Genomic DNA, 27,254 nt, shown 5'->3' on the forward strand with positions numbered 1-27,254 from the left:
AGATTTATTCATTTATCTGAAAGGCAGAGCTAGAGGGAGAGACAGAGAAAGATCCGTTCTCAGCTGCTTTCGCAGGTGCATTAGCGGGGAGCTCTGCTGAAAGGGGACGGCTGGGGCTGGCGGTCATGGAGTGCGGCTGTTGGAGGTGGCAGCTGTCACCCACCGTGCAACACTGGCCCAGGTCAGGGCCTTAAACATGACGAACAAAACCTCTCGTGACCTGGCCCCTCCATTCTGGCTTCACCAATCCTGAGGGTCTCTTACCACCGGTCGATCTGCACCTAGTGTAGAAGGTGAAAGGTACAATGCGCGTGGAGCCCAGGGTGTTTGAATGCCACTGTTAGCCTCGCCTTCCACAGCACCACGGGAGAAACCAGGGCTGGAGGCTCAGGACGACACGAGGACCCCATCGTGAGCTGCCTCGCGGGTGCCAGAGGCGGCCCCACTGGGCCCCACGTGTGAGGGTGGGGATGGTAAGTGCTGGGAGGGGATTTCTCAGTCGGATGTGGCCTGAGGGGGGAGGGGGCGTTTTGAGTCTTGTGTGAGAAACAGGAGGTCGAGAGGTGGGGCAGGGGAAGGGTCTTCCAGGGCCGGGGGAGATCCACAGCCCTGCACGCCGTGGGCACCAGGGGCTTCGTTGTCTGCATTTTAGATGCTGGGCCAGACTGAGAGGGCGCAGGCCCTGCTGGGTGAGTAAGCAGGTATCAGCTCGATGGGTGTGTAACCAGTGTGCCGGCAAGCTGCGTGATGTCCTGCGCCAGTCCTCAGTGACGGCATGGGAGAGCTGGGTGTCCCTCAGCCCTCTCTCAAGTCTGCCTCTCTGGGGACGCCAGCTCCATCGGTCCCTGTGGCGCCCTGGTCCCCTCGCTCTCTCCATCACTGACACCGAACAGCACAGGCGCTCATGGCACCATGGGAGTTGATCAGTGACCGCTGTGCGCACAGATGCACCGTCCGGGAGGAGTCAGCGGCTGGAGCCCATGGGGTGGCCGGGGGTTTGCGCCACATGGCAGGTGGCAGGTACACATCGGGGTCGTTGTCGGTGACGGCATCTCGGGCACTTGCAGCCCTGAAGACCTGGTCCTTGGAGCGCCTGTGGTTTGGGATCTGTCACCACCGTCTGCTGCTACAGGACACACTCTCCTCAGAGCAGCATCTTTCTCACGGAACCCGCAGCTGTGGGCAGAGCCACGGGGCTTCCGGGCCACCAGCCACGGTGTCTGAGGCCTTAGGGTGCGATCAGATCAGAGCCCACAGGCGGCCTCGCTGCGCTCACTGCCTGCAGGGGGAGGCGTCGGGTTCGGTTGGCCGCGGTTAGCCTGACAGAGGCAGCATGCCTGCGTCGATGCTTGGAGAGAGAGAAAAGCGTCGCCCGTATTCCTTGTCCTACAATTTTAAAATGATGGGAAGGAAAGCAGAACGAGTACCTGGGCAAACGCAGTAGCAGTGGAAGTGGAGCCGTCGCGGAGCTGGGAGGCTGGGGGCAGCAGCCCAGAGCCCGGACACGGCGCCGCCCCCTCCCACCCGCAGGTGCCTGCCAGGCCCGCAGGAGCTGGGTCCTGGACAGCCTTTGAGTCTGTGTTGTGATAAAAATCCGAGGGGACTCTGATTTCTTTTTTTTTTTTTTAAGATTGATTTTATTTGTTTGAAAGACAGAGTTATAGAGAGAGGTAGAGACAGAGAGAGAGGTCTTCCATCTGCTGGTTCACTCCCCAGATGGCTGCAGTGGCTGGAGCTGCTCCAATCCAAAGCCAGGAGCTTCTTCCAGGTCTCCCACGTGGGTGCAGGGGACCAAGGACTTGAGCCATCTTCTACTCCTTTCCCAGGCCATAGCAGAGAGCTGGATCAGAAGAGGAGCAGCTGGGACTAGAACCGGCACCCACTGCGCCACAGCGCCCGCCCTGGGACTCTGGTTTCAACACTGAACCTCCTAGCCCAGCCTGCAGTGGCATTCTGGGGCCACCCTCAGGCCCCTGTGCCCTTGGCAATGATTTTGTGATGCTGGGAGCAGCTTTCCTATCTCACAGCACATGAGAACAAAATTAGTTTGGCAGATGTGAAGAGAAATACAGCAATAGCTGTGTTTAAATATAAAAAAAATGCCAACCGAAATTATCCCCTTCTTTTTATAGCTTTAAAACTCCTACGGTGATCGAAAGCTTCGCTGCTTCTGTCAGGGAAGCCGCTGCCATGTGCAGTTTCACTGGCAGCTGTTTAAACGCCAGCTCCGTTCTGTGCAGGAGCTGTTGCAGGTCACTGCCTGAAACACACGCTGTGTTGCGTGCGAATCGCTGTGGCTTCGTTCAGGTTGGGTTTCTGAAGAGATCCCTGTCATGGCAGGTGAATCTCAGACCGCGGCCGTGAGCTGCCTCTGAAGGCGGCGGTGGTCTCCGGCGAGCACTGGCGGGCCCGCCTCCCTCTGCAGGGCATGCTGTGGGGTGCAGCTTCCCCTGCGCCCCCCACGCCCGTTCTCCATGAGGAAGAGCTCCGGGAAGGCGCCGTCCCAGGCCCGCGGCCTGAGCTTCCCCTGCCCAGTCACTTGGCTGGGCTCCGAGGCCACAGACGTTTCCTGCTCTAGTGCAGCCTGCAGGGAGAGCCCGTGCGCAGCTCTGGGAGGAGATGGCGTTCTGCCTCAGCACCCGCAGGGGCCGTCGGCCAAGCGCCTCCCCTGCCGTCAGAGCTGAGATCCGGAGACATCGATTTGCTCTGCTTGGTCTCCGACGTCTTCGGACAGTCCTCTTGCTCAGTTACAAACCTGCGTCTGCCACCGGAGACCTTGCCCTTCCTGCCCAGCCACGGGTGGCCAGGGTGGCCAGGGTGGCGACTCGGCTTTCAAAGCACTTAACTTGAAACCTAACCTGCGACCAGCTGGTCGACCAGTCTCCTGAAACAGCAGTCCTTTCACAGAAGCCCCGGAAGAGAAGAGGCTGAGGGTGACGGGGCTGTGACAGGACACCCAGGGTTCAGTCGAGGTGGGATGGGCGCCCCACATGGGCCTGGAGGAGCCGCCTGTCACCGCAGCCTCCGTGCACCGCGTGGTGCACACCTCCCGCGACAGGCATTCCACTGCGGTCGTGTTTCTGTGCGTAAGCTCTCTGTGGTCTCCCCGTCTGTCCGGCAGGCGCTGGTTCACAGTAGGCACTCCAATGGCTATCGCTGCCCACCTCGTGTTCTGCCCATCAGGGTTCCTCACGGCCAGCCCTGGCATTTGCAAAAGGCACATGCACCTTTCAGATCCGAGCTGGGACGCGGCTGTCTCCACAATCCGCCCCTCACCCCGTCCCTGGGCTCCAGGGTGGGATTCTGTGCCTTGTGGGGAGCTCAGGCCGTCCTCTGTGCCGCCGTCATAGCATCTAGCTGTGTTGGACTCAGGAAAGCGGGAGAAACCCAGGAACGCAGTGGCCGCGTCCTGCTCCCGACGGAGTGCCCTGCCGGGGATAGTCCCTCCACACTGCTGCATACACACATGCGTGCCTACATCTGCTGAAATGCGTCCCTTCTGCTAATGAAATCCTGTTATTGATTAACATTTATTGGGGGAAATCGGTGAAATTTCCAGCAAGCATTCTTTTTTTTTTTAATAAAAGAAGATTTACTTATTTATTTGAAAAGGCAGTTACAGAGCTAGAGAGAAGGAGAGACAGAGATCCTCTCTGCCTGTTCACTCTCCAAGTCACTGCAACGGCTGACGCTGGGCCAGACTGGAGCCAGGAGCTTCTCCCAGGTCTCCCACATGGGTGCAGGGGCCCGAGGACTTGGGCCATCTTCCGCTGCTTTCCCAGAGCAGAGAGCTGGATTGGACGAGGAGCAGCCGGGTCTTGAACTAGCGCTCATATGGGATGCGGGCAATATAGGCTGCGGCTCTATCCAGTATGCCACAGTGCCAACCCCTCTATGCAACTCTTTTCCATCTTTTTTTTTTTTTTTTTTTTTTTTTTTGACAGGCAGAGTGGACAGTGAGAGAGAGAGACAGAGAGAAAGGTCTTCCTTTTGCCGTTGGTTCACCCTCCAATGGCCGCCGCTGCAGCCGGCGCACCGCGCTGATCCAGTGGCAGGAGCCAGGAGCCAGGTGCTTTTCCTGGTCTCCCATGGGGTGCAGGGCCCAAGCACCTGGGCCATCCTCCACTGCACTCCCTGGCCATAGCAGAGAGCTGGCCTGGAAGAGGGGCGACCGGGACAGAATCCGGCGCCCCAACCGGGACTAGAACCCGGTGTGCCGGCGCCGCAAGGTGGAGGATTAGCCTATTGAGCCACGGCGCCGGCCCTCTTTTCCATCTTTTTAACAACTTCTCTCCTTCAAGACTGGAGGAAGCAGGTGCAAACATGGGGGAGACACTGGTGGTGTTGGGTAGGTCAGTGGGTGGACCAGAGACCCACAGTGACAGCAAATGAGAGAATGACGGGATGGACGCCAGGGCGTTGTCCTGTCACAGCACCTCCTGTCTCCCCTCCCCTGTCCTTGACTTTAAAACAGGAAGTGTTGGCCCACAGATGATTCCAGTTGACTTTTCCTATGTGAGCTACCTAACCCAGTTGCTGATTTCAAAAACATTTGAGTTGTCTAAGAAAATATATGAAGATGACTTTCAAGAGTAATAATTACTAATTAGCCTGTAATGTTGTAGTCTGTTCATTTTATTTTGACCCTGGTGCGCAATGAGCACCCCAAAGTGAAAAGATGCGGAGGATTGCCCCGCCTCCTGGCGGTTGTACCAGCCACGTGGCGAGTGTTTATGGGATTCAATGTTCAGAGTTTGAAAGAGAAAGAATGGTTTTTCCTCCATGCGTACGGGCATTCAAGCCCAGGCCCGGTAAATGCCTCCCCTCTGCTGAGTGAGCAGGTCTTGGGGCGCTGGCTCGCAGGCCCGCCGCCTGGTTTGGCTGTGCCATCTTTACCGTGCAGGCGCCTGCTAGCCTCCTCCTGCTAAATGCACGTGACTGAGAGGCTTTTCGTGTTGTAGGATCGTGGAGAAGGGGTACTACAGCGAGCGCGACGCCGCCGACGCCGTGAAGCAGATCCTGGAGGCCGTGGCTGTGAGTACGAAGGGGTGGCCTGGGCACCCTGGCTCCGCGGAATCGCCGCCCAGGGAGTGCGTGCCGGCGCGAGCCGGTCTGTCTCAGCAGAGGGGCGCAGAGCAGCAGCAGGTGCGGCACAGAGCGGAGCCCCTGGCGGCGCAGCCCTCCTAGCACGCAGGAGCTGGTTAAAACTTCCTGTGCTGCGTCCCGATGTCACGTCAGACGTCAGGGCCCTGGCTGCTCCTGCTCTGTTCCTGTGCCTCAAATCGGTGTCCTTATTGTGTTTGTGTTTTCTAGTTCAGGGGGAAGTGGAGGGAGTTTGAATGTGATAAATATAGACCTTGGACATGGGTATTTGATTTTTCTTTCAAGACACTCCAGGTAAATTTCATGAAATGAATGAATTAGAAGGAAAACTTGGGTAATTTATTGTTTTTAAGGAAGAAATTTTTCAAACAGGAACACAGATTTTTGTAAATGCACACACATGTCCACATGGACACACTCTGTCTGTGTGGATTTCAGGAGAAATTTGCCTACATTGAGCATCTACACTGGTTAGAACCTTCTCGTATACTTAGTGGTGCCCAGCACCTTCTGGGGATCATTGCTGATTTGTTTACTGAATGTAGAACCAGAAAAAAATTACTCTCTGAACAACCAGGGCAGAGCCCAAGGGGGCTGTTCCCAGGGCGCGTTAGAGGCGAATCTGTAAAATATGCTCGGAAGACACATTCTGTCAGTCAGCCACAGTGGCACAAGCACTCTTCTGGGGGCTTAGCAGAGCAGAGCTGGGGGAGGGAGCTCGCGCTGCTTGAAGACCAGTGATGAGAAGGGGCACACACCCCCGGCCAGGCTTTGCAGAGGGCTCCTGTGATTGGTTTAACCAAAGCCCTCATTGGTTGGTTAGCACCAAGTGCCGGTATCTACAGCTCGGACCTCCTGGAGGATCCCTTCCTGTGAGGGGCTTTGGTCTTTGCTGTGGGGTGGGTTAGGGTGGGAGTTTGGACGGGAGTGAGTCGCAGCAGGAGCGCAAGCCGTCACGTTGTACCCAGTGCACAGCACAGCTGCTGAGGGTGTGGACCCTGGACATTAAGTTCCTCCCCTCACTGGACCCCGGGTAGCCGCCGCTCTGGAGTTTTCGCCATCCTGATGGTCGCGGGTGCTTGTCCACCCTTAGATCCCCTCTCTCTCTGTCCTAACAGCCTCTTTCCAACCTCAGTCGAGCCTCCTGCACGTGCTGAACCTAATCCCATTCCCCACCATTCCGTGACTTTCTCTTTCTTTACAAAATAATTCTAGTTGCTTCCAATTCTTATTTGTAAACATGTAAGTCTAGAATTGTCTCTCATGATTTTTGTTTTTTCATTTGTAAGTTCAGTAATGGCAGTTTCAGGCCTTAAACCCCATTTTCAGGGAGGGGATTGTCATGGCACAGTAGGTTAGGCTGCTGCTGGGGACACCCACATCCAGTCTCAGAGTGCCGGCCCAGGTCCCAGCTGCTCTGTTTTCAACCCAGCATCCTGCTTCTGTGCCTGAGAGGCAGCAGACGTCCCAGGTACTTAGGCCCCTGCCACCCAGGAGGGATTCCTGGGTGGAGTTTCTGGCTCCTGGATTCGCCCTAATCTAGCCTTGACCCTTGTGACCATCTGGGAAGTGAACCAGAGAGAGGAAGATTCTCTCTCTCAAATTAACAGATCCTAAAATAAAGGCACTATAAAATGTCATTTCTGTTTTTTTTAAGGAATGTGTTTTTTTTTTTTTTTGTAAAGATTTATTTATTTGAAAGAGTTAGAAGGAGAGACAGGTCTTCCATCTGCTGGTTCACTCCCCAGATGGTCACAAGAGTCAAGGCTGTGTCAGGCACTTATTCTAGGTCTCCCATGGGCAGCAGAGATCCAAGCACTTCGGCCATCTTCCACTGCTTTTCTCAAGCCATTAGCAGGGAACTGGATTAGAAGTGGAGCAGCTCACACCCATATGGGATGCCGGTGTTGTAGGTGGCAGCTTTACCTACTATGCCACAAAGCTGGCCCCAGAACTTCAATTCTTCATTCAAATAAACTTGCTGGCCAGGACCCGCTGTGCCTTTCCCAGGTCAGGCGGGCAGTGGGCGTGGCAGGCTTGAGTACCACCGGCCTCCAGCAGCAGCTTGGGGTTCTGCGTATAAGGACGTGGGCACGTCCTGAGCACCTTCGATCATCGATTCCTTGTGTAACGTGGTGGGGGCGGTCAGCTGTGAGGGTGAGGAGACAGCAGATGGGATTCCATGTGGAAGCCACGGTTGTGGTCAGGAGGGGAGTGACAAGGGTGGGCTGCGTCAGACCTGGGAGCATCACGTTCACATGGATGTGAACGCCCTACAGAGAACCCGACTCCCAGCTAAGAACTGAGGTGCAAAGCAGTCGGGTCGTGTGTTCCGGGGTCTGGGGGCTGCGATGTCACTGCAGTGCGGGGACTCCTCAGGGAGAACTGACCTGAGAGCTTCGAGCCTACATGCGGCGTGGGTGGCAGGCGGAACCCCCAGGAAGGCTGCCCGGCTGCACAGCCAGCTCCCCTCCTCCTGGGCTGCTGCCACTCAGCCTCCCAGAGCGACGCGTGTCCACCCCTTGTCAGCGATAACCAGGAACTTAGCTCTGACTAAAACGGATACAAAGATCACTCGACCTTGATCCCAAACTCGGGCAGAGGCTGTGTGCGGCTTAGCACGACTCCCTGGTCCCATTTGCTGAAGCTGAGGGAGAGCAGTGCCCTGCCCGAGTGGGGCTGTCCACGGGGGAGGGGCTCGCACCGGAAGGCGCACCTTCCACTTCCGTCTGTTGGCACCCGTTACGGTGCTTCTGTGTTCTCACATTCGTCCTCTCTGGATTTCCGCTGGATCCTGGATCTGTTCTTCACGGCTGGATCCTGGATCTGTTCTTCACGGCTGGATCCTGGATCTGTTCTTCACGGTGGTCTGCTGGCCACACAGGCCTGACTTCACTGGGAACGTGGTTTCATTGCGTAGAAGCCCCAGCGCGCCTCCCATGGGAGCTGACTTCAGAGACCCTCTCGCTCGCCCTCGCATCCCGCCTCTGTGGCTCACGTGCATGTCCTGCAGTAATAAGGCCAAGATTCTCTTGTTCCCTGATGATGCCAGCGTGGGATTCCGACAGCACCTGCTCCCCACCACGTGTCCATCTGAATGGCCATGTCAGTCAACCATCGTTTGCTGAAATCCTAGAGCTCACCCTGTGTTTGCTGACCTCACATCCCCCAAATCCCATCAGTACATCCTGTCAGTCTACCTCCCAGTCAGGACCTGAGTTTGACCATTTTCCATCCCTTCCCCAAGCTGCCACTCCTGTCTCCCACTCACTGAGAAAGCTTGTAGCCTCCAGCCCACGTCCACTGTCCGAAGTCCCTCTCGCTGTCATAACTGTGTCGTGGTGTTTGTGTCACCCCACCGGTGGCACCCCATTGGACGTAGGATACAATCAAAATTCCTTAACCAGTCCTTGGAGTTCTGCGACCACGGCCCCTTCCCACACCCTGGCCTTGCTGTGTAAACCTCTCCTCTCCCGCGTTGTGCGTGGGCCACACTGGCTGTGCTTCTGACGCCCAGAAGGGCCTGCTCAGTTCCCTGACGGGGGGGGCCCTTGCTATTTCTCCTCCTGGAGGCTTGTGCCCAGCGGGTGCTTGTTGATCACGTGTTTGAGGATCAGCGCGCTATGACACAGCCACCATTCAGCACTGTGCTTTCTACAGGGTGGTGCCTGTTCTAAACGTCTCCTCTCTTTCTCCATCTGTTTTATATGGAGCAAGGCTTCGGTGCATGGAATTCTTCCCATCATTGCATTCTTTTCCTGTCATTAAAACTCAGTGTCTCAGCAAGTCATCGCTGGTGTCTCCATCCGTTCACACGGCGGCCACGCTTCCATTGTGTGATGCACGGGAAGCCGTCTGGGAAGCGTGCGTTCCTCTGTGCGAGAGGTGGGCTTCTCAACATCAGAACGTCCCCCTCTTAGAATTGCACCAATTGAGACTCAAGTGGCCCCAGTAGGGGTGCTCCAGCCAGGGGTACCCCCCAGAACAGGGGCCAGAGTTCCTAGGACTGTTCCAGATGTGCAGAAATAATGGTTCAGCTGCTAAGCCTACATTTTTTAAAGTTATTTTTTCCTACTCCCAAAGCTGCAGTTTGGGAACTAGGCTTATGCATGAATTCAAACACTCTTTGAAAGAAGCTTTAGAAACCGGCGGATTTTCTCTGATTTCTCCAAGTAAAGGTTAGCTTGAAGAAAAAACCTCCTCCTTGATGTTTCGCAGGTAGCCAGCAAGGCAGCTGGGAACACTGAGCAGTGGCTGGCGTTTGTGCAGTAATTCATCACCCACCACCTTGCCAAAGACGGCTTTGCAGTGGGCAGTCAGGAGCTCCGAGCGTCAGAGTGCCGCTCACGGCTGCTCTGGCCCGCGGCCGGGATGCTGTGCGGCTCCTCGCAGAAGCAGAGGGCTGCAAGATGGAAAAGCTCCGGGAAACACATCGCAGGTGTCTCATGTCCCTCACACAGCACGGCTTGCCACCCCCCGCCCACCCCACTTCTTGCCCCTGGACTTCACGTATTTGGTGGTACGTCTCTGAGTGGAGCCTGCTCCTTCTGCTTTTTGGGCTTTAAATAGCATTTGTGAAAGCTGCGGATGGGAACGTGAAAGCTGTTTCCCCTTTGCATTGCAGTTCCTGTAGTTCGCCTTTGACGGCAGCTCCCTAAGCCTTCTTGAATGTTCTCTCTCCTTGAAGTGAGTCCCGCTGCTTCCTGGTGAGATGGCCCAGGTCCGTGTGGACCCTCTGGAGGGGTCTGCTCCCCCGTACTTGTGGAGACGGCCAGGGCCAGCCGTCTGCTCCGACAGCTCTCGCTGCGCCCGTCCTTGGTCACGGCCGACACCCGGCCACTCCTCCGCTTGGAAACAGTCGTCGGCCCCTACTGCTTCGTGTCCCTCATCCAGCCCGGCTCTCTCAGGAGGGAGTTCCAAGGCCACGGCCTGGTGGCCTGGAGCGAGTTGGGCCTGTGCAGTGTGGACCTGACCTGACACGTCCACCTGCCGTCCCAGCACACATGGCTGTCGGGTCCAGATGCCGGACAGTGGCAAAGGGGGGAAGAGCTGCGCCGGAAGCGTCCGACCCGCTGGGCGGCGTGAGGAGAACGAGACCCAGGTGCCGAGGGCTCAGGGGAAGGCGAGGCAGATGGCGCTCCGGGCAGTGCCACTTCCAGATCTCTGCCAGGGCCCTGGGGAGTGCTCACAGACAGGCGGAATTAGAACGTTCTGGGCGCCAGCAGCATCGGGATCCACGCGTGGCTTCTCCGTCACCCGCATTTCCGGAGCGCCCCGAAGCCCAGCCCTTAGGGTAACAGCAGTCAGGTCTGTCGGGACCGAGGCCGGACGCCGAGCAGAGCCTCGCGGGGGTCCTGCCACTGCACCCCCTCCTCGTCTTGATGGGCCAGTCTCCCCGCCTGAAGCATGGAGGATGCCAGAACTTGCTTTGCAGGCCTCCTCTGACCTGGTCCTGCCCAGCGGACCCCGGGCACCGGTCATCCTGGGAGAGCCGCCTCCTACGAGGCTGGGGCAGCAAAGGCTCGTCTGCGTCAGGGCTGTAACGGGCTCTGCGCGGTGCTGGGAGCCCTCTGGCTGTCTCCTAACCAGAGAGAGACACGACTGGGGTTGAGGGAGGCAGAGAAACCACCTCTGGGATGCTCCCCTGCCGGTGGCCCCGAGAAGCCCTCCGAACATAAAATCGATGGCTGGGCTCTAGGTGATGTGAGCCATAAATGGCCTGGAGCCGTGGGTCACAGACGGAGGTGACTTGAGCAGCGGTGGGTCCTGAGCCGGGGGTGATGGTGAGCCGCCGTCCGCCCCGCCGTGCCTTGGGCTCCGGAGCCTGTTGCTTCTGTTGATGCTTTGGCGCCCGGTGTGCACTCTTCCTAACTTCCAGCAGTCTCTGTTAGGATCAACTTTTTCTTTTTATTTTTATTTTTAGCTTCCGCATGTGGGAGAGAACACGGGAAATGGGTCTTTCTGTGCGTGGCTGATTGGCCCTCTCATGACATGGGAGATGGATTTGGATTAACATGGGGATCATAGCACTGTGACTTCTTAGCATGAACTTTGCACATAAAATGTGAACACATAAGTATTCCTGTGAAGATGGAGAGACCACAGTTAGTGTGCCTGTTCTATGTAGACACATGGACCAGTGTAGGCCAGCGGCTATAGCAGCGCGTAGACATTTGAAAAAAATACTCTGTCTTTTGAAGTTACAGCTAATTGTTGGGGAAATGGAGGTCCAAACCTAGTTCCTGCTTGGTCTCTCAACAAACAGCAGCAGTGAGAGCAGTGATCACATGTGCGCCAGCTTCTGCCTGCATGGCCAGGGCCACAGGGGATCCTGGAGCACACGGCCAGGACTCTCTAGCTGCCACACACAGAACATCGTTGCTTCCATTCTGAATGAAGGAAGGAGCCTCTGCTGCTGCAGGTTTCGTAGATGTTGGGTGATGTCAGCAACTCAGGTCGGACATTCCTCTCTGCGTGCCTTGAGCCAGAATGTGTTCTAGGTTCCAATTCAGACGTCTCCCCCTGCCTGTCCCGGGGTGCATGGCTTTTGAGAGGCCCTCCTGGTCGCACAGTTGAGGCCCCAGGGTCTTTGGCTGTAAAACCGCAGCCCTGATGTGGCATGAAGTCCAGTCTGGAGAGCTGCAAAGACAGGTGAGAAACCTGGTGCTGTGATACGTCATGAGGACTTCAAAGAGTTTGTGAAAAAATGGGATGACAAACAAAAGCTCAGGGCTGGCATCTGGCCCAGGAGTGAGGACACCAGTTAGGATGCCTGTGTCCACGTCAGGGCACCAGGTTCCAACCCCTGACCCAGCCTCCTGCGAGTGTAGACCCTGGGAGGTAGCAGGTGATGGCTCCCAGCCTTGAACTGGGCCAGGCCCAGCCTGCATTTGGGGCATTTGGTGTCCTCTCCTCACCCCTGAAATTCTTCCCTCCCCCTCTCTCAAGTAAGTAAGTAAATTAATTTTTTTTTTTTTTTGACAGGCAGAGTGGACAGTGAGAGAGAGAGACAGAGAGAAAGGTCTTCCTTTGCCGTTGGTTCACCCCCCAATGGCCGCTGCGGCCGGCGCACCGCGCTGATCCGATGGCAGGAGCCAGGTGCTTCTCCTGGTCTCCCATGGGGTGCAGGGCCCAAGCACTTGGGCCATCCTCCACTGCACTCCCGGGCCACAGCAGAGAGCTGGCCTGGAAGAGGGGCAACCGGGACAGAATCCGGCGCCCCGACCGGGACTAGAACCCGGTGTGCCGGCGGCGCTAGGCAGAGGATTAGCCTAGTGAGCCGCGGCGCCGGCCGTAAGTAAATTAATTTTAAAAATTCTATTTTAGAATCCATGCATAGATTTTTATGAGATTCCTTCTCCATGAATTTTTTGGAGACTCCCACCTAAGTGTATCCGAGTGACCCAAAGGCATCAGAGAGAAAGCTGTTCAAAATCTAGAGGGAAACTGAGTCAGGGAACTCTTGCCAGAGATAGTCTTAATTAAGGTTTAACAGGAAGTTTATTGTTTGTTTGAAGAGTTGTGGGCTGTTTAACGTTTTTGTTAAATCCTGATTTCTTTGCATGAATGAGAAGGAATTCCAGGAGTCCTCCCCTCTCCCACACACTGGAGCAAAGGGGCGTGGCCCGAGCTGCTGCCCTCGGTGCTCACTGGGATGCCAGGTGCACAGAGAGCTGGCTTGAGAGAGGCAGTGCCTGCCCTGGGGTGCGTGGCCTCCGAGGGACCCCCAGTGTCCTTGGCTGCAAAACCACGGCCCTGATGTGCCATGAAGTCCAGCAGCAGTGAGGGCTGTTGAGGTTGTAAATGCTGAGTCGGGAGAGAGAAAGCACCCCCACCCCACCCCACCCCCAAACCAGAACCTGGCCCTGTGAGTCTGAGAAGGTGGCGGCAGTCCAGGGCTCCCCTGCTGTCATCGTCAGTGTCCAAGGGTACACCTCGTGTGAGAACGTGGGGGTGAAGTGGCCTGGAGCAGGACTGGCGGGTTCTGGAGCACTCGTGAGATGCCATTGATTGACACCTGCTGCAGCGGTGGTTCTCAGCTCCGCCCACCTCCTCTCTGAGGTGCTATGGGTGCACGGTTCTCAGTGACCTTTCTCCTCCATTGCCGTCTGCTGCTTTTTTCTTCTTAAGCTCTTTTTCTTCTACTTGAGCTGAGAACCAGAAATAGGTAAAACTTTGGTAGCAAAACAATAGACATTTTTAACGACCAAGCAAAGCCCCTATTCTGTGCTAACTGTCCACCATGCACAAGACACGTGTTGCTAGCCTGTCCTCAGTGCACATTACACACATCATTAGCCTGTCCATGGTGCACGCAACATGTGTTGTCGGTCCTCAGGACAGCTGCTGAGAGTGACAGGAGGCGGGCTCCCCTGCAGCAGGGTCTCAGCAAGAAGAGCAGAATAATAACGGCATCTCATCGTCCATTGTTGGGAGGAAAAGCCCTGGACCGAGATGAGTGTCTTCACTTTGGCCATGAGCCCGTTAAAGCTGTGTCAGCATGAGGTTGCCGATGCGCACAATGTGAGTGAGTGTCGCGTGGGCGTGGATTGTGGGCTGCGGCAGTGCAGCCACAGCTGCCTGGGCTGTTGGTTGCTTATGGAGTGAGAGTCTCAGAATCGTCAACTGCAGCGCAGCACTGGGTAGCATCACGTGGGGTGCAAGGCGTTGTGTGGTGAACAGCAGTGGATGAACGCGGAACCTGAGTGTGCTGGGAAGTCCTCTTGGTGTCCTGCTGGGGTCAGGAGAGGCATTTCCGTGTCTGTCGCAAAGATCCGTGCGAACCAAGTTCCAGAACAAGATTTTGGGTCACACATCGTTGAAATCTCATTGCAAGCCGATTTGCAGGGGTTGCGAGAGGCGGGTCCTGGCACCCCACCCTGACCGTCTGTCCTGGTTCCGAGTCCTTCGCGCTGCGCCCCGCCGCTGCATGGGCTCTGCTCCTCCGACCCTACGTGCTCTGAAGCCCTGAATCCCAGCCCGAGTCCTGCCACTGCCTTCCCCACAGGGCAGCCGCCTGCTGCGGCCACAAGGAGGAGCCTCCCTGGACAGAGCCTGTGACAGTGACCGCCCTGTGAGAAAGGACGGAGCGGGAGACGCCAGGGTGCTGCGGCCGAAGGCGAGCAGCCATGCTTTCCTTTGCCCCTGTTTCTCTGCAGGCGTGGCTGGGTGTGGCGCAGGTCCGACCTCAGTATTTCTGTGTTGTTCCTGCGCTGAGTGCTGGCTGCGGGCTGAGGCCGATGCCGTGAGTGTGTCTCCTTGCTCTCTGGTGACAGCTGTTGGCCTGGAGGCTGAGGGAGGAGAACCCGACGTGGAGGAAGTGAAGTCTGTTCTGTGTTACGTGGAGTGATGTGAACCCCCTACTTAGATCTTGAGCCCATAAAAACTGGATTCTTTGGGAATGACTGATTCAGGGAGGTGCTGAAAGAACGAGGAGACCTCTGCAATAATGCAAACTGTAGTTACTTCTGGGTCGGAAGGGACATCGCAGTGACCGTCTGTTAGCTTCCCGCCTTGGCCGTGGAGCTCTGATTCATTGCGGTTGGTTAGGAACAGCGTCACACCTGCTGGGTACGATGACTGCCTGCAGGCCGAGAGGTGGGTGTTTGCCGGTGACGGAAGAAGCTGCCTGTGCGGTAGTATTTCATCTTCTCTTCTCAGGTGAGAGAGACAGATGTTTCATCTGCCGGTCCTCTCCCCAGATGGCCATAACAGCCAGGGCTGGGCCAGCATTCGCAGGGAGCTGGGTGGGAAGCGGAACAACTGGGACACAGACCAGTGTGCATTAGGGATCCCCGCATTGCAGGTGGTGGCTTGACCTGCTACGCCACAACGCCGGCCCCTCATGTTTTATTAAATGTTCAGAGATAACAGTAACAAAAGTTTCAAAGTGTCAGCACCTCTGGGTCCAGGGCATGCTCGTCAAGAAGCCTCCCAACGGATAAAACGTCGGCTGGAGGGAAGACAGGAGTCGGCCGGGGGCCGAGAGCGCCTCGCCTGGGCCTGCCGCGCGTGCTGGCCGAGGACGCCAGAGGGGCACAGGGGCCTCACCGTCTCGCTGCGTCTCTCAGAGTCACAGCTGTTTCATTCCTTCCTCTCCACTGTGTCTGAGCTTGGACTCCAAGCCTCAGAAAGGCAAAAGAGTCCACAAAAGATCCTAGAAGGAGCCGGCAGATGTAGGCGAGGCTGCAGGCAGCAGGGTGTGCGGACACGCCCGCTCTCAGGGCTCTTGCAGCGCATGGAATGTGGCAGGTACCAGAAGACAACAGACGGCTTCACAGTCTTGGGGCATAAATTCCTCATTGCCATGCGGAGGAGCAGCTAGACCACCGTGGGAACCCGTGGCGGCGGAGACGAGGCCCCAGTGCTTCCCGGGGCCGTCGGCCTGAGCAGCAGAGGCAGGCGGCAGTGACAGTCCAGAGGAAGCCGCTGTCCGGGCTCTCGGCAAACACTGGCTTCACTCGGCTTTAATTAACTTTGTATAAAGGAGAGCAAAGATAGCAGTCCCATTAAAGTACTCGGAAGTACAAAAGCAGAGAGAAACATCTTCAGGATACAGTGTAGGGGCATGGAAGGAATCGTTTAAAGTCATCTGCTTTCTTCATAAGATCATGTGTTTTGGCATTGAAACAAGCTCAGTGTTGGACAAATTATTAAAAAATAGTCAGGGGCAGGCCTGTGGCCTAGCGTAAGACATCCATGTCCCTTATCACAGTGCCGGGTCCAGTTCCCGGCTCTGACTCCTGACTCCAGCTTCCTGCCAGTGCAGACCCTGAGAGGCGGCAGTGATGACCCAAGTAGTTGGGGTCCTTGCTCCCCGTGGGAGACCTGGGCTCAGTTCCTGCCTCCTGGATTGGCCCCAGCCCCAGCTAATCAGTCATCTGGGAAGTGAACCAGTGGGAGGGATCAGTGGCTCTCCCTCCTTCTCCCACCCCCCATCTCCCTCTTCAATAGTTCTTCTAAAGTAAAAACAAATATGAAATAAAAATACAGCTCTTCATAAGTATTGACATAAATGATAAGATGCGTAATATAGTAGCAAAATATTGCAAAAAAATTAAAATTGGAATTGAAAATTGTGCAGTGAGGAGTTGGAGATGATTGAGTGACTTCCTGTCCCATTTCTCAGAGAAGTTCTGGAAGGCGCTTCCCCTGGTCTGCGGTGCCCGCTCCCTCGCTGTGACAAGTCCTGAAGCTAAATGGATGTATCAGTTCCTGTTTTCTTCCTGAGCGATAGGAGTTGAGAGTTTGGGCCGTTCACTTTCTCCCCTGAACCACCCATCTCGGGCTGAGTCACTCACGGGCCTGTTCCTGTGATTCCCACCGGGCCAGCAGCTGTGGCTTCCTCCCCTGTGTCTGTCATCGTGTCCCCTGCCCTCCACCCCCAGGCCCCTCTGTATCCCCAACAGGGCAGACCAGTGCAGAGGCACCGACTGAAATCTGAGCATAGACATTTAATTTAGGATCCCAGCATATCGAGTCTGGAAATTTTTCTGAACTGATTGGATGTCCATGTTTTCTAAGACACACTAGGACTCCAGATATGTTGAAGAATTCAAGAAAGTGTTAAATCACACGCTTTCAACAATGATAGCTACGGTCCAGCTCTGTGGGAGAGCATCTCGTGGATCGCAGAGCCGTGGCGCGTTCCACTGCGAGTTGGAGCAGGTGTGCCTGATTATGAGACCACGTGGTGGACTCCGGGGAGGCCCACGCTGAAGAACGTGGCTTTGCACAAACACCGTGCTTTCCAGTCCTGGGTTCTACTTCTTGAATTCAGTGTTGAAATACGTTGTTAGCATTTTATTTGAGAGGCAAAGAGAGATGGAGCTCTCATCTGCTGACTGACTTCCCGCTGGGCTGGGCCGGGGCAGAGGTGGAGCCCATGCAGATCTCCCACCCGAGTGGCAGGAACCCAGTCACTCGGGCATCGCCACGCCCTCCCGAGGCCTGCACTGGCAGGAAGCTGGAGTCAGGAGCCAGAGCTGGGACTCGAACAGCTGAAATCCGTGTAGCTTGTTCACACCGAGCATTTTCTGCCGACATCCAGAAGGTCCCCCATGGCATGCGTGGATTTCAAAAGTTTTCGCTCTCAAACGTCATCTTGCAGTTCCGTGAACTTTTTCAAGTGCCCTCGTCTGATGGACATGCTGTAGGTTCTGACGTCCGTGTGATTCACCTTTTGAACCGGTTCCTTGAGCGTGGCACTGATGCAGAACCACATCCATCATCTTCCTAACTGGTGCCTGTGGAAACTGCCACGCCCAAGACAGCATGGCTCCGGCTCCTGCAGAATTCTAAACGCTGCCTTGTTGTCAGCTGCTGTCACTGGCGGGTTGACAGCTTCTGTTTGCCCATGTCGTGGGCCGTCGAGTACAGGGGCTACTATGCTGTATTTTCCTAAGCCTTGAAGGAAGCTAGAATCTGGGGAGGAATATGTCACCGAGACACATGTGGCTGAGACCTCGCCGTAAGGACCTCGGTAGTAACTGCTCTCAGCCTTCCCTCATGAGTTCCTGGACCCCGCGGGGGCGCGGGCTTTCACTTCCAGCTCTCTGCCTCCTAGCACGTACTCCTGCCAGCTGCAAGGATCTGACTCTCGTTCTGCAGATTCCACGCACAGATGAGGAGATTAAGCTTCGGAGAACTTTAGTAACTTTCCCGAGACCACACAGCTGGCTCCTAGCAGTGCCAGGATTAGACCCAGAATAAAAGCTGACTTTGTGGTTTCTATTGCTAATCCCCCTGCTGCCTGCCTCTCACTGCTAAATCCTGCCATCATTGCTGTTGGGCCCAGGCCATGGAAACAGAGGCTGAGGCCTTAGCATGGCAGAACTTGAGGGATGAGATTGAAACAAGGCAAGAGAGAGAAACCCGCTGAAGACGCCGCATAGCAGAGGGAGAAGGCCGTGTTTAAGAGAGGGGGGTGATTTGCAGCAGGTGTGCCTATTCACACTTTCCTTTTGGATTCAGTGCCGGAAAACTGTGTATGTGACCTAACCAGAGTCCCTTTGTGTGCAGTAATATAAAAATTACGTGTTTCTCAAATGCACTAAGGACCTGTACAGATGCACCTCCATTCTTTGGAGGACAGGAGGAGCTGGCACTGGTGATCCCTGTGCAGGTGTGGCTGTGGCTCGGTCAGCATCTGCAGTGATGGAGTGGTCAGAGGCTGAACGGCCCTGCTCTGAGTCAGCAGGAAGAGACTGGGAGGAAGTTTGGTTCATTTCCTGGTCTCCGAATGCGGCTTCAGCTCCTGTGCTTCCTCCCAGGGACTGGCTGACCTGCACCAAGTTTGGGGTCGTAAAATCCAGCGCAGCCCCCGGGAAGCTGTCGGTCACAGTGGCTCCGCTTCCTGCTGGTGACCAGGTGACTCCCGGCTGCCCTCACACTGTGTAGCATAGATCCTTTTGTCCTCAAGTCGAGGCTAGCTAAGAACAGAATTGGCTTGGCAGAACTGGGGATTTGTTCATTCACCCAACTGTGTGAGTACCAAGAAAGCTGAGGAAGACAGGTTGAAGCAGATTTGCGTGGGTGCGACAGATAGAACCAACCCAGGATAAGAATAACCATTTTGGCACTGGGCAGCCTGTGAAACAACTGATTAGCTTCCTACGGACTTAAAATCCTGTTTCTGTAAGAACCACAAACCACTTCTCTATCTGTATTTCTGTATTATATTTCTGTGAAATGAACATGAAATTGAGATGTATGGAGTTTGGCTTCAATATAGAATTCTACCTTAGCACCATCTCAGGAATAATGACTCGGAGCCTCATCATCTGAGTTCTGTAGCAATAGACTATTTTGTGTGTGTGTGTGTGACAGGCAGAGTGGATAGTGAGAGAGAAAGAGAAAGGTCTTCCTTTTGCCATTGGTTCACCCTCCAATGGCCACTGCGGCTGGCGCGCTGCGGCCGGCGCTGAAGGCAGGAGCCAGGTGCTTCTCCTGGTCTCCCATGGGGTGCAGGGCCCAAGCACTTGGGCCATCCTCCACTGCACTCCCGGGCCACAGCAGAGAGCTGGCCTGGAAGAGGGGCAACCGGGACAGAATCCGGCGCCCCGACCGGGACTAGAACCCGGTGTGCCGGTGCCGCAAGGCGGAGGATTAGCCTATTTAGCCACGGCGCCGGCCAGCAATAGACTATTTTCACAATGGCATTTGACCTGAACTGAAAATGCCAGGACATTTAAAGGATGGTGTAGTGTGGATAATGGGATGATACAACTCTATTTTTTGACTCTCAACCTCCTGAAGTCATTAAAACATTTTGCATTCAGGGCTGGCACCGTGGCTCACTTGGCTAATCCTCCGCCTGTGGCGCGGGCATCCCATATGGGCACCGGGTTCTAGTCCTGGTTGCCCCTCTTCCAGTCCAGCTCTCTGCTGTGGCCCGGGAGGGCAGTGGAGGATGGCCCAAGTGCTTGGGCCCTGCACCCTCATGGGAGACCAGGAGAAGCACCTGGCTCTGGCTTTGGATCGGCGAGGTGCGCCAGCCATAGCAGCCATTTGGGGAGTGAACCATCAGAAGGAAGACCTTTCTCTTTGTCTCTCTCTCTTACTGCCTATAATTCTACCTGTCAAATCAATTAAAAAAACATTTTGCATTCATGTGTGGAGTACTCGACCAAACCCATGGCAGATTATATTTTAAGAGCACAGCGGGTTTGGTGGTGTGGATCACGCCTCCTTCCGGACAGTGCAGGAGGACTGGCTTGGAGGTCTCACAGTGTTAAACAGTTCTGCGATGTGTTGGGTAGATGTTCACAGGACCCGATGCCGTGTTAACGTCAGCTTTCACATTCCCCATGTGGAGGAAGCGGACGGCACAGAAGTGCAGGGAGGATGCCGCGATCCTTCCTCTGTGCAGGAACCAGAAATTTTAGCGTGAAAGTGATTTTAATTCCTTCGCCCGCCCTGGGATACTGAGCCCAGCATCTCTGATAGCCGGGGGGTCTGTCCTGCCGTGTGCCAGCTCCCAGGCGGAGACGCTGCAGCCCAGAGACAGGAAGGGGCTATGGCACGTTTTTCGGTGTCTCTCACTGCTCTTAGTGGAAATCACCTATGTGCCTCGGAAGATGTATCAGTCGACGAAAGTCCTAGCCCTGTTTGGTTTGGCTTGCGTTCGTCACTGGGGCTGCCGTCCCTGCCGTCCTGCTGTGCCTTGGCGTCGTGACTTCTCTCTGCTGTAGCAGAGACGGACCCTGTGGGCTGCAGAGTCCTGGTTTCTGACTGACAACAAGCAGGCCAGTCACGGTTACTCCCTGACGGCGCGTTGTGAACACACTGGCAGCACGGTGTGGAGGCGAGCGCAGGATTGTGGGGATGAGGTCACAGGAGCCGCCGTTCTGAGAGGAGGAGTGAAGCCAGGCACCCAGAACCGGAGGACCGGGCCGGACTGGGCCAAGAGTGCCGCTCACGCAGTAGGGAAGGCAGAGTTGGTGGTGACTGCCGAGTGCTCGCTCCAGAACCTTCTCTGACATGCTGCTGCTTTTTCTCAAAAGGAGCGGCTCTGGGCTCCACCACTCCCTGTGGAAGAATCCCGGTGCCTGGGCTTCCTGCCCAGACTTGGGCCTTTTTCAAGGATTTTTTCACTCTTTTTTTTTTTCTTAAAGATTTACTTGTTTGAAAGGCAGAGTTACAGAGAGGCAGAATCAGAGAGAGAGAGAGAAAGAGAGAGAGAGGTCTTTCATCTGCTGGTTCCCTCCCCACATGGCCACAATCGCCGGAGCTGGGCCGATCAGGAGCCAGGAGCCTCTTCCGGGTTTCCCACGCAGATGCAGGGGCCCAAGGACTTGGGCCATCTTCCACTGCTATCACAGGCCACAGCAGAGAGCCGGACCGGAAGAGGAGCAACCGGGACTGGAACTGGTGCCCATATGGGATGCCAGCGCTTCAGGCCAGGGCATTAACCCACGGTGCCACAGCACCAGCCCCAATTCCTAAGCTGAAACTTCTGAAAGCAAATGAGAACTGTGGGGTTTGCTCCAATGCTGTGAAAAGCGTTGAGGGTAAGACACGATCTGTCCATTCCCCAACAACCTCTCCACTCTTCTCTGGTGTAGCAGGTGAGGCCAGGGACTCTGGGACAAACTGGGGCTTCAGACCCAGCTCTGCTCGCAACCCTGGGAGCCGGAGCACAGTGGTTGACTTTGCTTTCTGTGTGTGTGAAGCAGAGATACTACAGCTGTTTGGAGGATTGGTGTATTTCATAAATCACCCAGAACAGTTTTCTCTGCCATAGTACAACCACACAAGAGTTATGACATAGAAGCGTTGAGTAGTTTCGCTTGCGTCGCTGTTATGCTGCCTGCCTACTTGCTGAGTTTGGAATTCCAACTCTGAGTGGCTCTGAAGGTCTGGACTGGTTTTAGGATCCTTAGACTCTCCCTCAAGGCCCTCAAGGCCCCTGCCTTGAAGCACTTTGCCTACTTAGACTTAGTGCCATCTGGAACTTTGCTTCATGGATGTGTAGACTCAGGGTGGCTTCCAGAGTATGTATGCGTGTGGCCGGGACGTCTGTCACTAGACAGTCACTGCCCATTCAGGACGTCTTCAGAGTCGCAACATTGTGTCTGATTTAACTGAAATGTCACAGAACACGATGGTTTCTTAGTTCTGGGAATTCAGAGAACAGTCTACCAAACTACACAGGCAGAGTTGATTGTATGATTTTCTGAAGCATCTACCTAAAGTATTTTCATGAGTAAATGAACTATCAGTGTTGCTGCTGTTACCCGAGTACTAGTTACCTCCATCACAATGTCTCACATCCGTTCTCTAAGCAGATTGCTTTCTGTGCAGGGCGGCTCCGGTGCAGCAGCAGAGGTGGTGCGGCGAGCACGTGGCTGCTGTAGCCACGGGAGTGACACCGGCACTTCCTGATTCCGCTGCTGTGGCTGTTCCCACCCTGCCCTCTGCTGGGGAAGGAGGGACGGAGACCACCTCCGTGGAAGCGTGGCGAGGGTGCAGGAGGGTGCGGGAGAGGAGTCAGTGTGGCGGGAGTCTCCAGGAGCTCCCTGCTCTGGGGAGCTGAGTGCGTGTGTGAGCAAGGCTGGTGCTGGGCGTGGTCAGCGTTGTCCCAGGCCAGGCTGAGCTGCTCCTGGTGCGTGTGTGAGCAAGGCTGGTGCTGGGCGTGGTCAGGGCTGTCCCAGGCCAGGCTGAGCTGCTCCTGGTGCGTGTGTGAGCAAGGCTGGTGCTGGGCGTGGTCAGGGCTGTCCCAGGCCAGGCTGAGCTGCTCCTGGTGCGTGTGTGAGCAAGGCTGGTGCTGGGCGTGGTCAGGGCTGTCCCAGGCCAGGCTGAGCTGCTCCTGGTGCATGTGGTGAGCAAGGCTGGTGCTGGGCGTGGTCAGGGCTGTCCCAGGCCAGGCTGAGCTGCTCCTGGTGCGTGTGTGAGCAAGGCTGGTGCTGGGCGTGGTCAGGGCTGTCCCAGGCCAGGCTGAGCTGCTCCTGGTGTGTGTGTGAGCAAGGCTGGTGCTGGGCGTGGTCAGGGCTGTCCCAGGCCAGGCTGAGCTGCTCCTGTCCGGGCACCTGCTGCCGTGCCTCTGTGACAGCAGACCGTCCCCAAGTGTGCGTTTTCCAGAGGCCTCGTCACTCCCGTTCCCATCTCCTGCAGCCTGGCTAGGGCAGGAAGGAGAGCAACCCCAGCACGTTCTGTCCTGAAACGTCTCGGCTCCCTCCCCGAGGGGCGCTGCCCCACCCCACGCGCCCTGGCGCTGCTCTGACACGCGGTGCCCTGCATGTTCCCATGCATGTGCTGAGGGCGTGAGCCACGTTTCGGCTTCCTTTCTGGTCCGACATGCGGTGCCCTGCGTGTTCTCCTGCAAGTGCTGAGGGCGTGAGTGGCACCCGGCTTCCTTCATGTTCCCGCACCGAGATGTGTCTGTTAGAATCTGAGAACGAACTTTGCCCCCGTTACTTCTTTGCCTGGTGCCCGATGTAAAATCATCGCCGTTCACTTAATCATGGCTGTGTGGAAAGCACTGACGAGTGTCTCATGGAAATCTTAGCCAGGTGATGGTTTTCGGTTTTGAGGGCCGGATCCTGTGCCGTGGGGTCAGCCGCAGGCTCGGGCCGTCATCCTCAGGACCAGGGTCCCACGGTGCCCTCCCTGCCGCGCCGAGGCCTCCCGGCTCCGTCGTACTGTGGCGCTGATGGAGGGGCCACTTGAGCCGCTTGACCTCGCCTGTGCCCTCACTGCCCTCTGATGCTGGCAGGCGTGGGCTGTGTTTCCCCCATGAAGGGCCTGGAGAGGGAACGGGAGGTGACTTTTTAGCCGCCTTGGGTGCTCAGATCTCGGGTGCAGAGAAACGGACCCACCCCAACCACCAGCCTGATGCGCCTGCGGAACAGAAGCAGGTGTGCCGCTCGGCAGGTGACACTCTGCCTGCTGACCCCACGGCTCACGCTGGGCTTTGGCTTTTCTCAAGGAGTGAGCACCCCCTCCCCCATCACTCTTACTTCGCTCCCACCAACCCTCTGTGTCCTTGGAGAATTTCTTCCTGTCCTGCTCAAGAGGCAGTCAAACCTGGCGTGGCTGCCTCCCAGCTGAGTCTGGGCAGGTGCCAGTCCTGGCAGGGGCTGCTCTACCGGGCTCTGTACCCTAAAAATAAATGCGAGAGACACGTTTGAGGAGAGGGAAACCTGGTCACCCTGCCATGATAACACTTGGTGTATATGCGTGCAGACAGGGTCACACTGTGCCCTGTAAATGTGTATAAATCGTGGTAGAGAAGTCGTAACCAGGACAGAGCCACGGTGTACTGGGAGAGAAAACCTCGTCTCGCAGTGGACCGCTGCAGGGGCCACGGTGGCAGTGAGGAGCTGGGACGCTGGTGGCCGGGCCAGGTGCCCGGGTAGCTGAGGGGCAGGTGCGTGGGGTGGAACAGAGGGCAGAGAGGGCCAGGGTGGCAGTGAGGAGCTGGGACGCTGGTGGCCGGGCCAGGTGCCCGGGTAGCTGAGGGGCAGGTGTGTGGGGTGGAACAGAGGGCAGAGAGGGCCAGGGTGGCTGTGAGGAGCTGGGACGCTGGTGGCCGGGCCAGGTGTCCGGGTAGCTGAGGGGCAGGTGCGTGGGGTGGAACAGAGGGCAGAGAGGGCCAGGGTGGCAGTGAGGAGCTGGGACGCTGGTGGCCGGGCCAGGTGCCCGGGTAGCTGAGGGGCAGGTGCGTGGGGTGGAACAGAGGGCAGAGGGGCCAGGGTGGCTGTGTCGGCAGAAGTGGGCCGGTGAGGAGCAGAAGGTGGGGGATCGATGGCAGGGACGAGCGACTTAGCTGTTCCGTGTGCTCGACCTGGACTACGGTGAAAACACTCAGGTCCACCACGGAGCGCCGTTCAGATGTCTGCGTGTCGCTGCCGCAGACGGTAGCCACGGGCACAGCACATCCGTGCACCTGTGCGTTCTCTCCCTGAGACCGTCTGCAGGGTGAAGCAGATGTGTGCCTGATGCGCTCTGTGTAGGTCATCCTGTGCCCCTTGGGTAGAGGACTCGCAGCAAATTAGACGGAAAACAATGCACGTGCACATCGCCATAAAGTGCAACAGGGAGCTGAAACACAGGCAGAGGAGGGGAGAGCTCACCGCCCCCAAACTAGGCCAGAAACCTGCAGCCTCCCGCTGAGCTGGGAGGCAGCGACGCGGGGCTGGAAAGTGGGTGAACTGGAAAGAAGTATTTTCTGATCAAAGGCGCCTTTGATACCTGAGCAAACAGCCCGCTTCCCACAACCCAAACGATTTCCAAATGCGTTTCACAAAGACCCGAAAAGTCAGTGGCAGAGGCCTCGCAGAGCCCCCGGACCTGCTCGTGCTGTGCTCCCGGCACCTGCCCCGTGCCCTAGCAGTCGCTGCGTGCCCTCACCTGCCCCGTGTCCCAGTGCTCACCACACCTGCCCTGTGTCCCAGCACTCACTGTGTGCCCTCACCTGCCCCGTGTCCCAGTGCACACTACACCTGCCCCGTGTCCCAGCGCTCACTACACCTGCCCCGTGTCCCAGCACTCACCACACCTGCCCCGTGTCCCAGCACTCACCGCACCTGCCCCGTGTCCCAGCACTCACTACACCTGCCCCGTGTCCCAGCACTCACCACACCTGCCCCGTGTCCCAGCACTCACCACACCTGCCCCGTGTCCCAGCACTCACCACACCTGCCCCGTGTCCCAGCACTCACCACACCTGCCCCGTGTCCCAGCACTCACTACACCTGCCCCGTGTCCCAGCACTCACCACACCTGCCCCGTGTCCCAGCACTCACTACACCTGCCCCGTGTCCCAGCACTCACCACACCTGCCCCGTGTCCCAGCACTCACTACACCTGCCCCGTGTCCCAGCACTCACTGCACCTGCCCGTGTCCCAGCACTCACCACACCTGCCCGTGTCCCAGCGCTCACTACACCTGCCCCGTGTCCCAGCACTCACTGCACCTGCCCCGTGTCCCAGCACTCACTACACCTGCCCGTGTCCCAGCGCTCACCACACCTGCCCCGTGTCCCAGTGCTCACTACACCTGCCCGTGTCCCAGCACTCACCACACCTGCCCGTGTCCCAGCACTCACTACACCTGCCCCGTGTCCCAGCGCTCACCACATGCCATCACCTGCTCCGTGTCCCAGCACTCACTGTGTGCCCTCACCTGGCCCACACCCCAGCGCTCACCATGTGCCCTCACCTGCCCCGTGTCCCAGCGCTCACTGCATGGCATCACCTGCCCCTGCCCCAGCACTCCCCGTGTGCCCTCACCCGCCCCTGCCCTAGCACTCACCACTCACCGTGCGCCATCACAGACCTGCGAGCTGGGAACGAGGAGGCAGACGAGGGGTTGAGGCACATCGCTGGTGTGCAGTGTGCACCTCTCAGGAAGCTGATCTGTAATAACTGTGCTTGTTCCTTACATCAACCGTGCCAGCTGTTCTTCAGATGGCATGGTGTTTATCTACACTTTTAAAGCCTGCACTCTAACAATGCGGCATCAGTGAATGGCCTGTGCTGCCCTGCCCCGCCCCTCCGTCCTGCCCGTCAGTCCTGTGCTTCTGACTGATCTGTGCACACCTGCTGTCGGCTCCTCCAGGTTCTCTGTTAGCGCTCACTGTGTCAGGCCTGCCTTTGGTGGCTAGGTGTGCACTTGTGGATTTACCCGTCTCCGTTGCACGGTTAGACTCGTAGAGAAGCTTGACTAAACCTCCGTCAAGCTGTTTGCTCTGTTGAATTATGCTTACTTTGGATACTTGGTTTATTCCAGAATGTCCTTTGATCATGTTTAATGTTTCTGGAGGTCTCGCCTGGTCGTGTTGAATCCCCACGATGTGAGTGATCTGTGGCTAAAAACCAGCAACCGCAGAAGGGCATGGCTCTCCGCAGTTGGGCATTCTTTGTTGGTTCCACTCCATCGTTAACACGATGTGATAAAGGGACTCTGTGTGCCCCCCTACCAGGAGGACTTGAGGCACGGTCCCTGCCGTTTCTCCTCCCTGTGCAGTGCCCCCCGGGCGCTGGGGGCACAGGTGCACGTTGCCGTTGAGCTGGTCTGGACATGAAGGGAAGTGTCCGGGGCTCAGCCCCTCAACAGCTCTGAGTGAGGCCTTGAGCGGGCAGCCGAGGGGCCTGGCTGCGGCCTGTGAGATGGAGGCCACTTTCTCCCAGGGGGCAGCACTTCCAGCTCGGGAGAGTTGGGGGCCGTTCCGGAGGCTGCTGCGTGGGGTCCCCCAGTGGCTGATTGCAGAAGTAGCAGGAAGGACCTCACTGGCTTCCGATAAGCCAGAAATCAGTGAAGTAGTCAAACTATAAAAGGCTCGGGTCTGCTCGCTAATGTTTTTGTTTCAGAAAATACCTGGTTTCACTTAAAAAGTATGTGTTAAAATGCCATGAGTTTACTGTTTTTAAAATTAATACATATTTTAAAAATTTCTTAGTTTTAACTAAGTAAATAATGCCAAAATATAGCTCACATGACTCAAAAGCTTTTTGGGGTCCAAAAGGGTTTCTGAGGCAGACACATCTGGGACCCACGCTCTCCAAGTGTTGTTCCTAACGCCTGTGTCCCCTGCTCCCGCTCTCTCCCTGGCTTCCTGGTAAGAGGAAATGTCAAGTTTGGGGCGAGCATTGTGACCCAGCAGGGGAACCCACCCCCTGCAACACCAGCACCCTGTATCTGAGTGCGA

At 56.6% G+C, this 27,254-nt stretch overlaps 1 protein-coding gene across 4 annotated transcripts in view; it reads left to right on the forward strand.

The window, feature by feature from the left end:
- Positions 1–27,254, forward strand: part of CAMK4 (calcium/calmodulin dependent protein kinase IV) — a 179,158-nt gene that overhangs the window by 113,119 nt on the left and 38,785 nt on the right. For 3 of the 4 annotated variants that reach the window (XM_070075969.2, XM_051834544.3, XM_051834545.3), the window contains one exon: positions 4,962–5,034. The exons of the other annotated variant lie outside the window; for it this stretch is intronic. In XM_070075969.2, the coding sequence (XP_069932070.2) occupies positions 4,962–5,034 (73 nt within the window). The remainder of the gene's footprint in view (positions 1–4,961; positions 5,035–27,254) is intronic. 4 annotated transcript variants of the gene reach the window in all.

Source organism: Oryctolagus cuniculus, chromosome 6 (genome assembly GCF_051225735.1).
Source record: "Oryctolagus cuniculus isolate XC-2025 breed Fujian yellow rabbit chromosome 6, ASM5122573v1, whole genome shotgun sequence".
NCBI classification, from domain to species: domain Eukaryota; kingdom Metazoa; phylum Chordata; class Mammalia; order Lagomorpha; family Leporidae; genus Oryctolagus; species Oryctolagus cuniculus.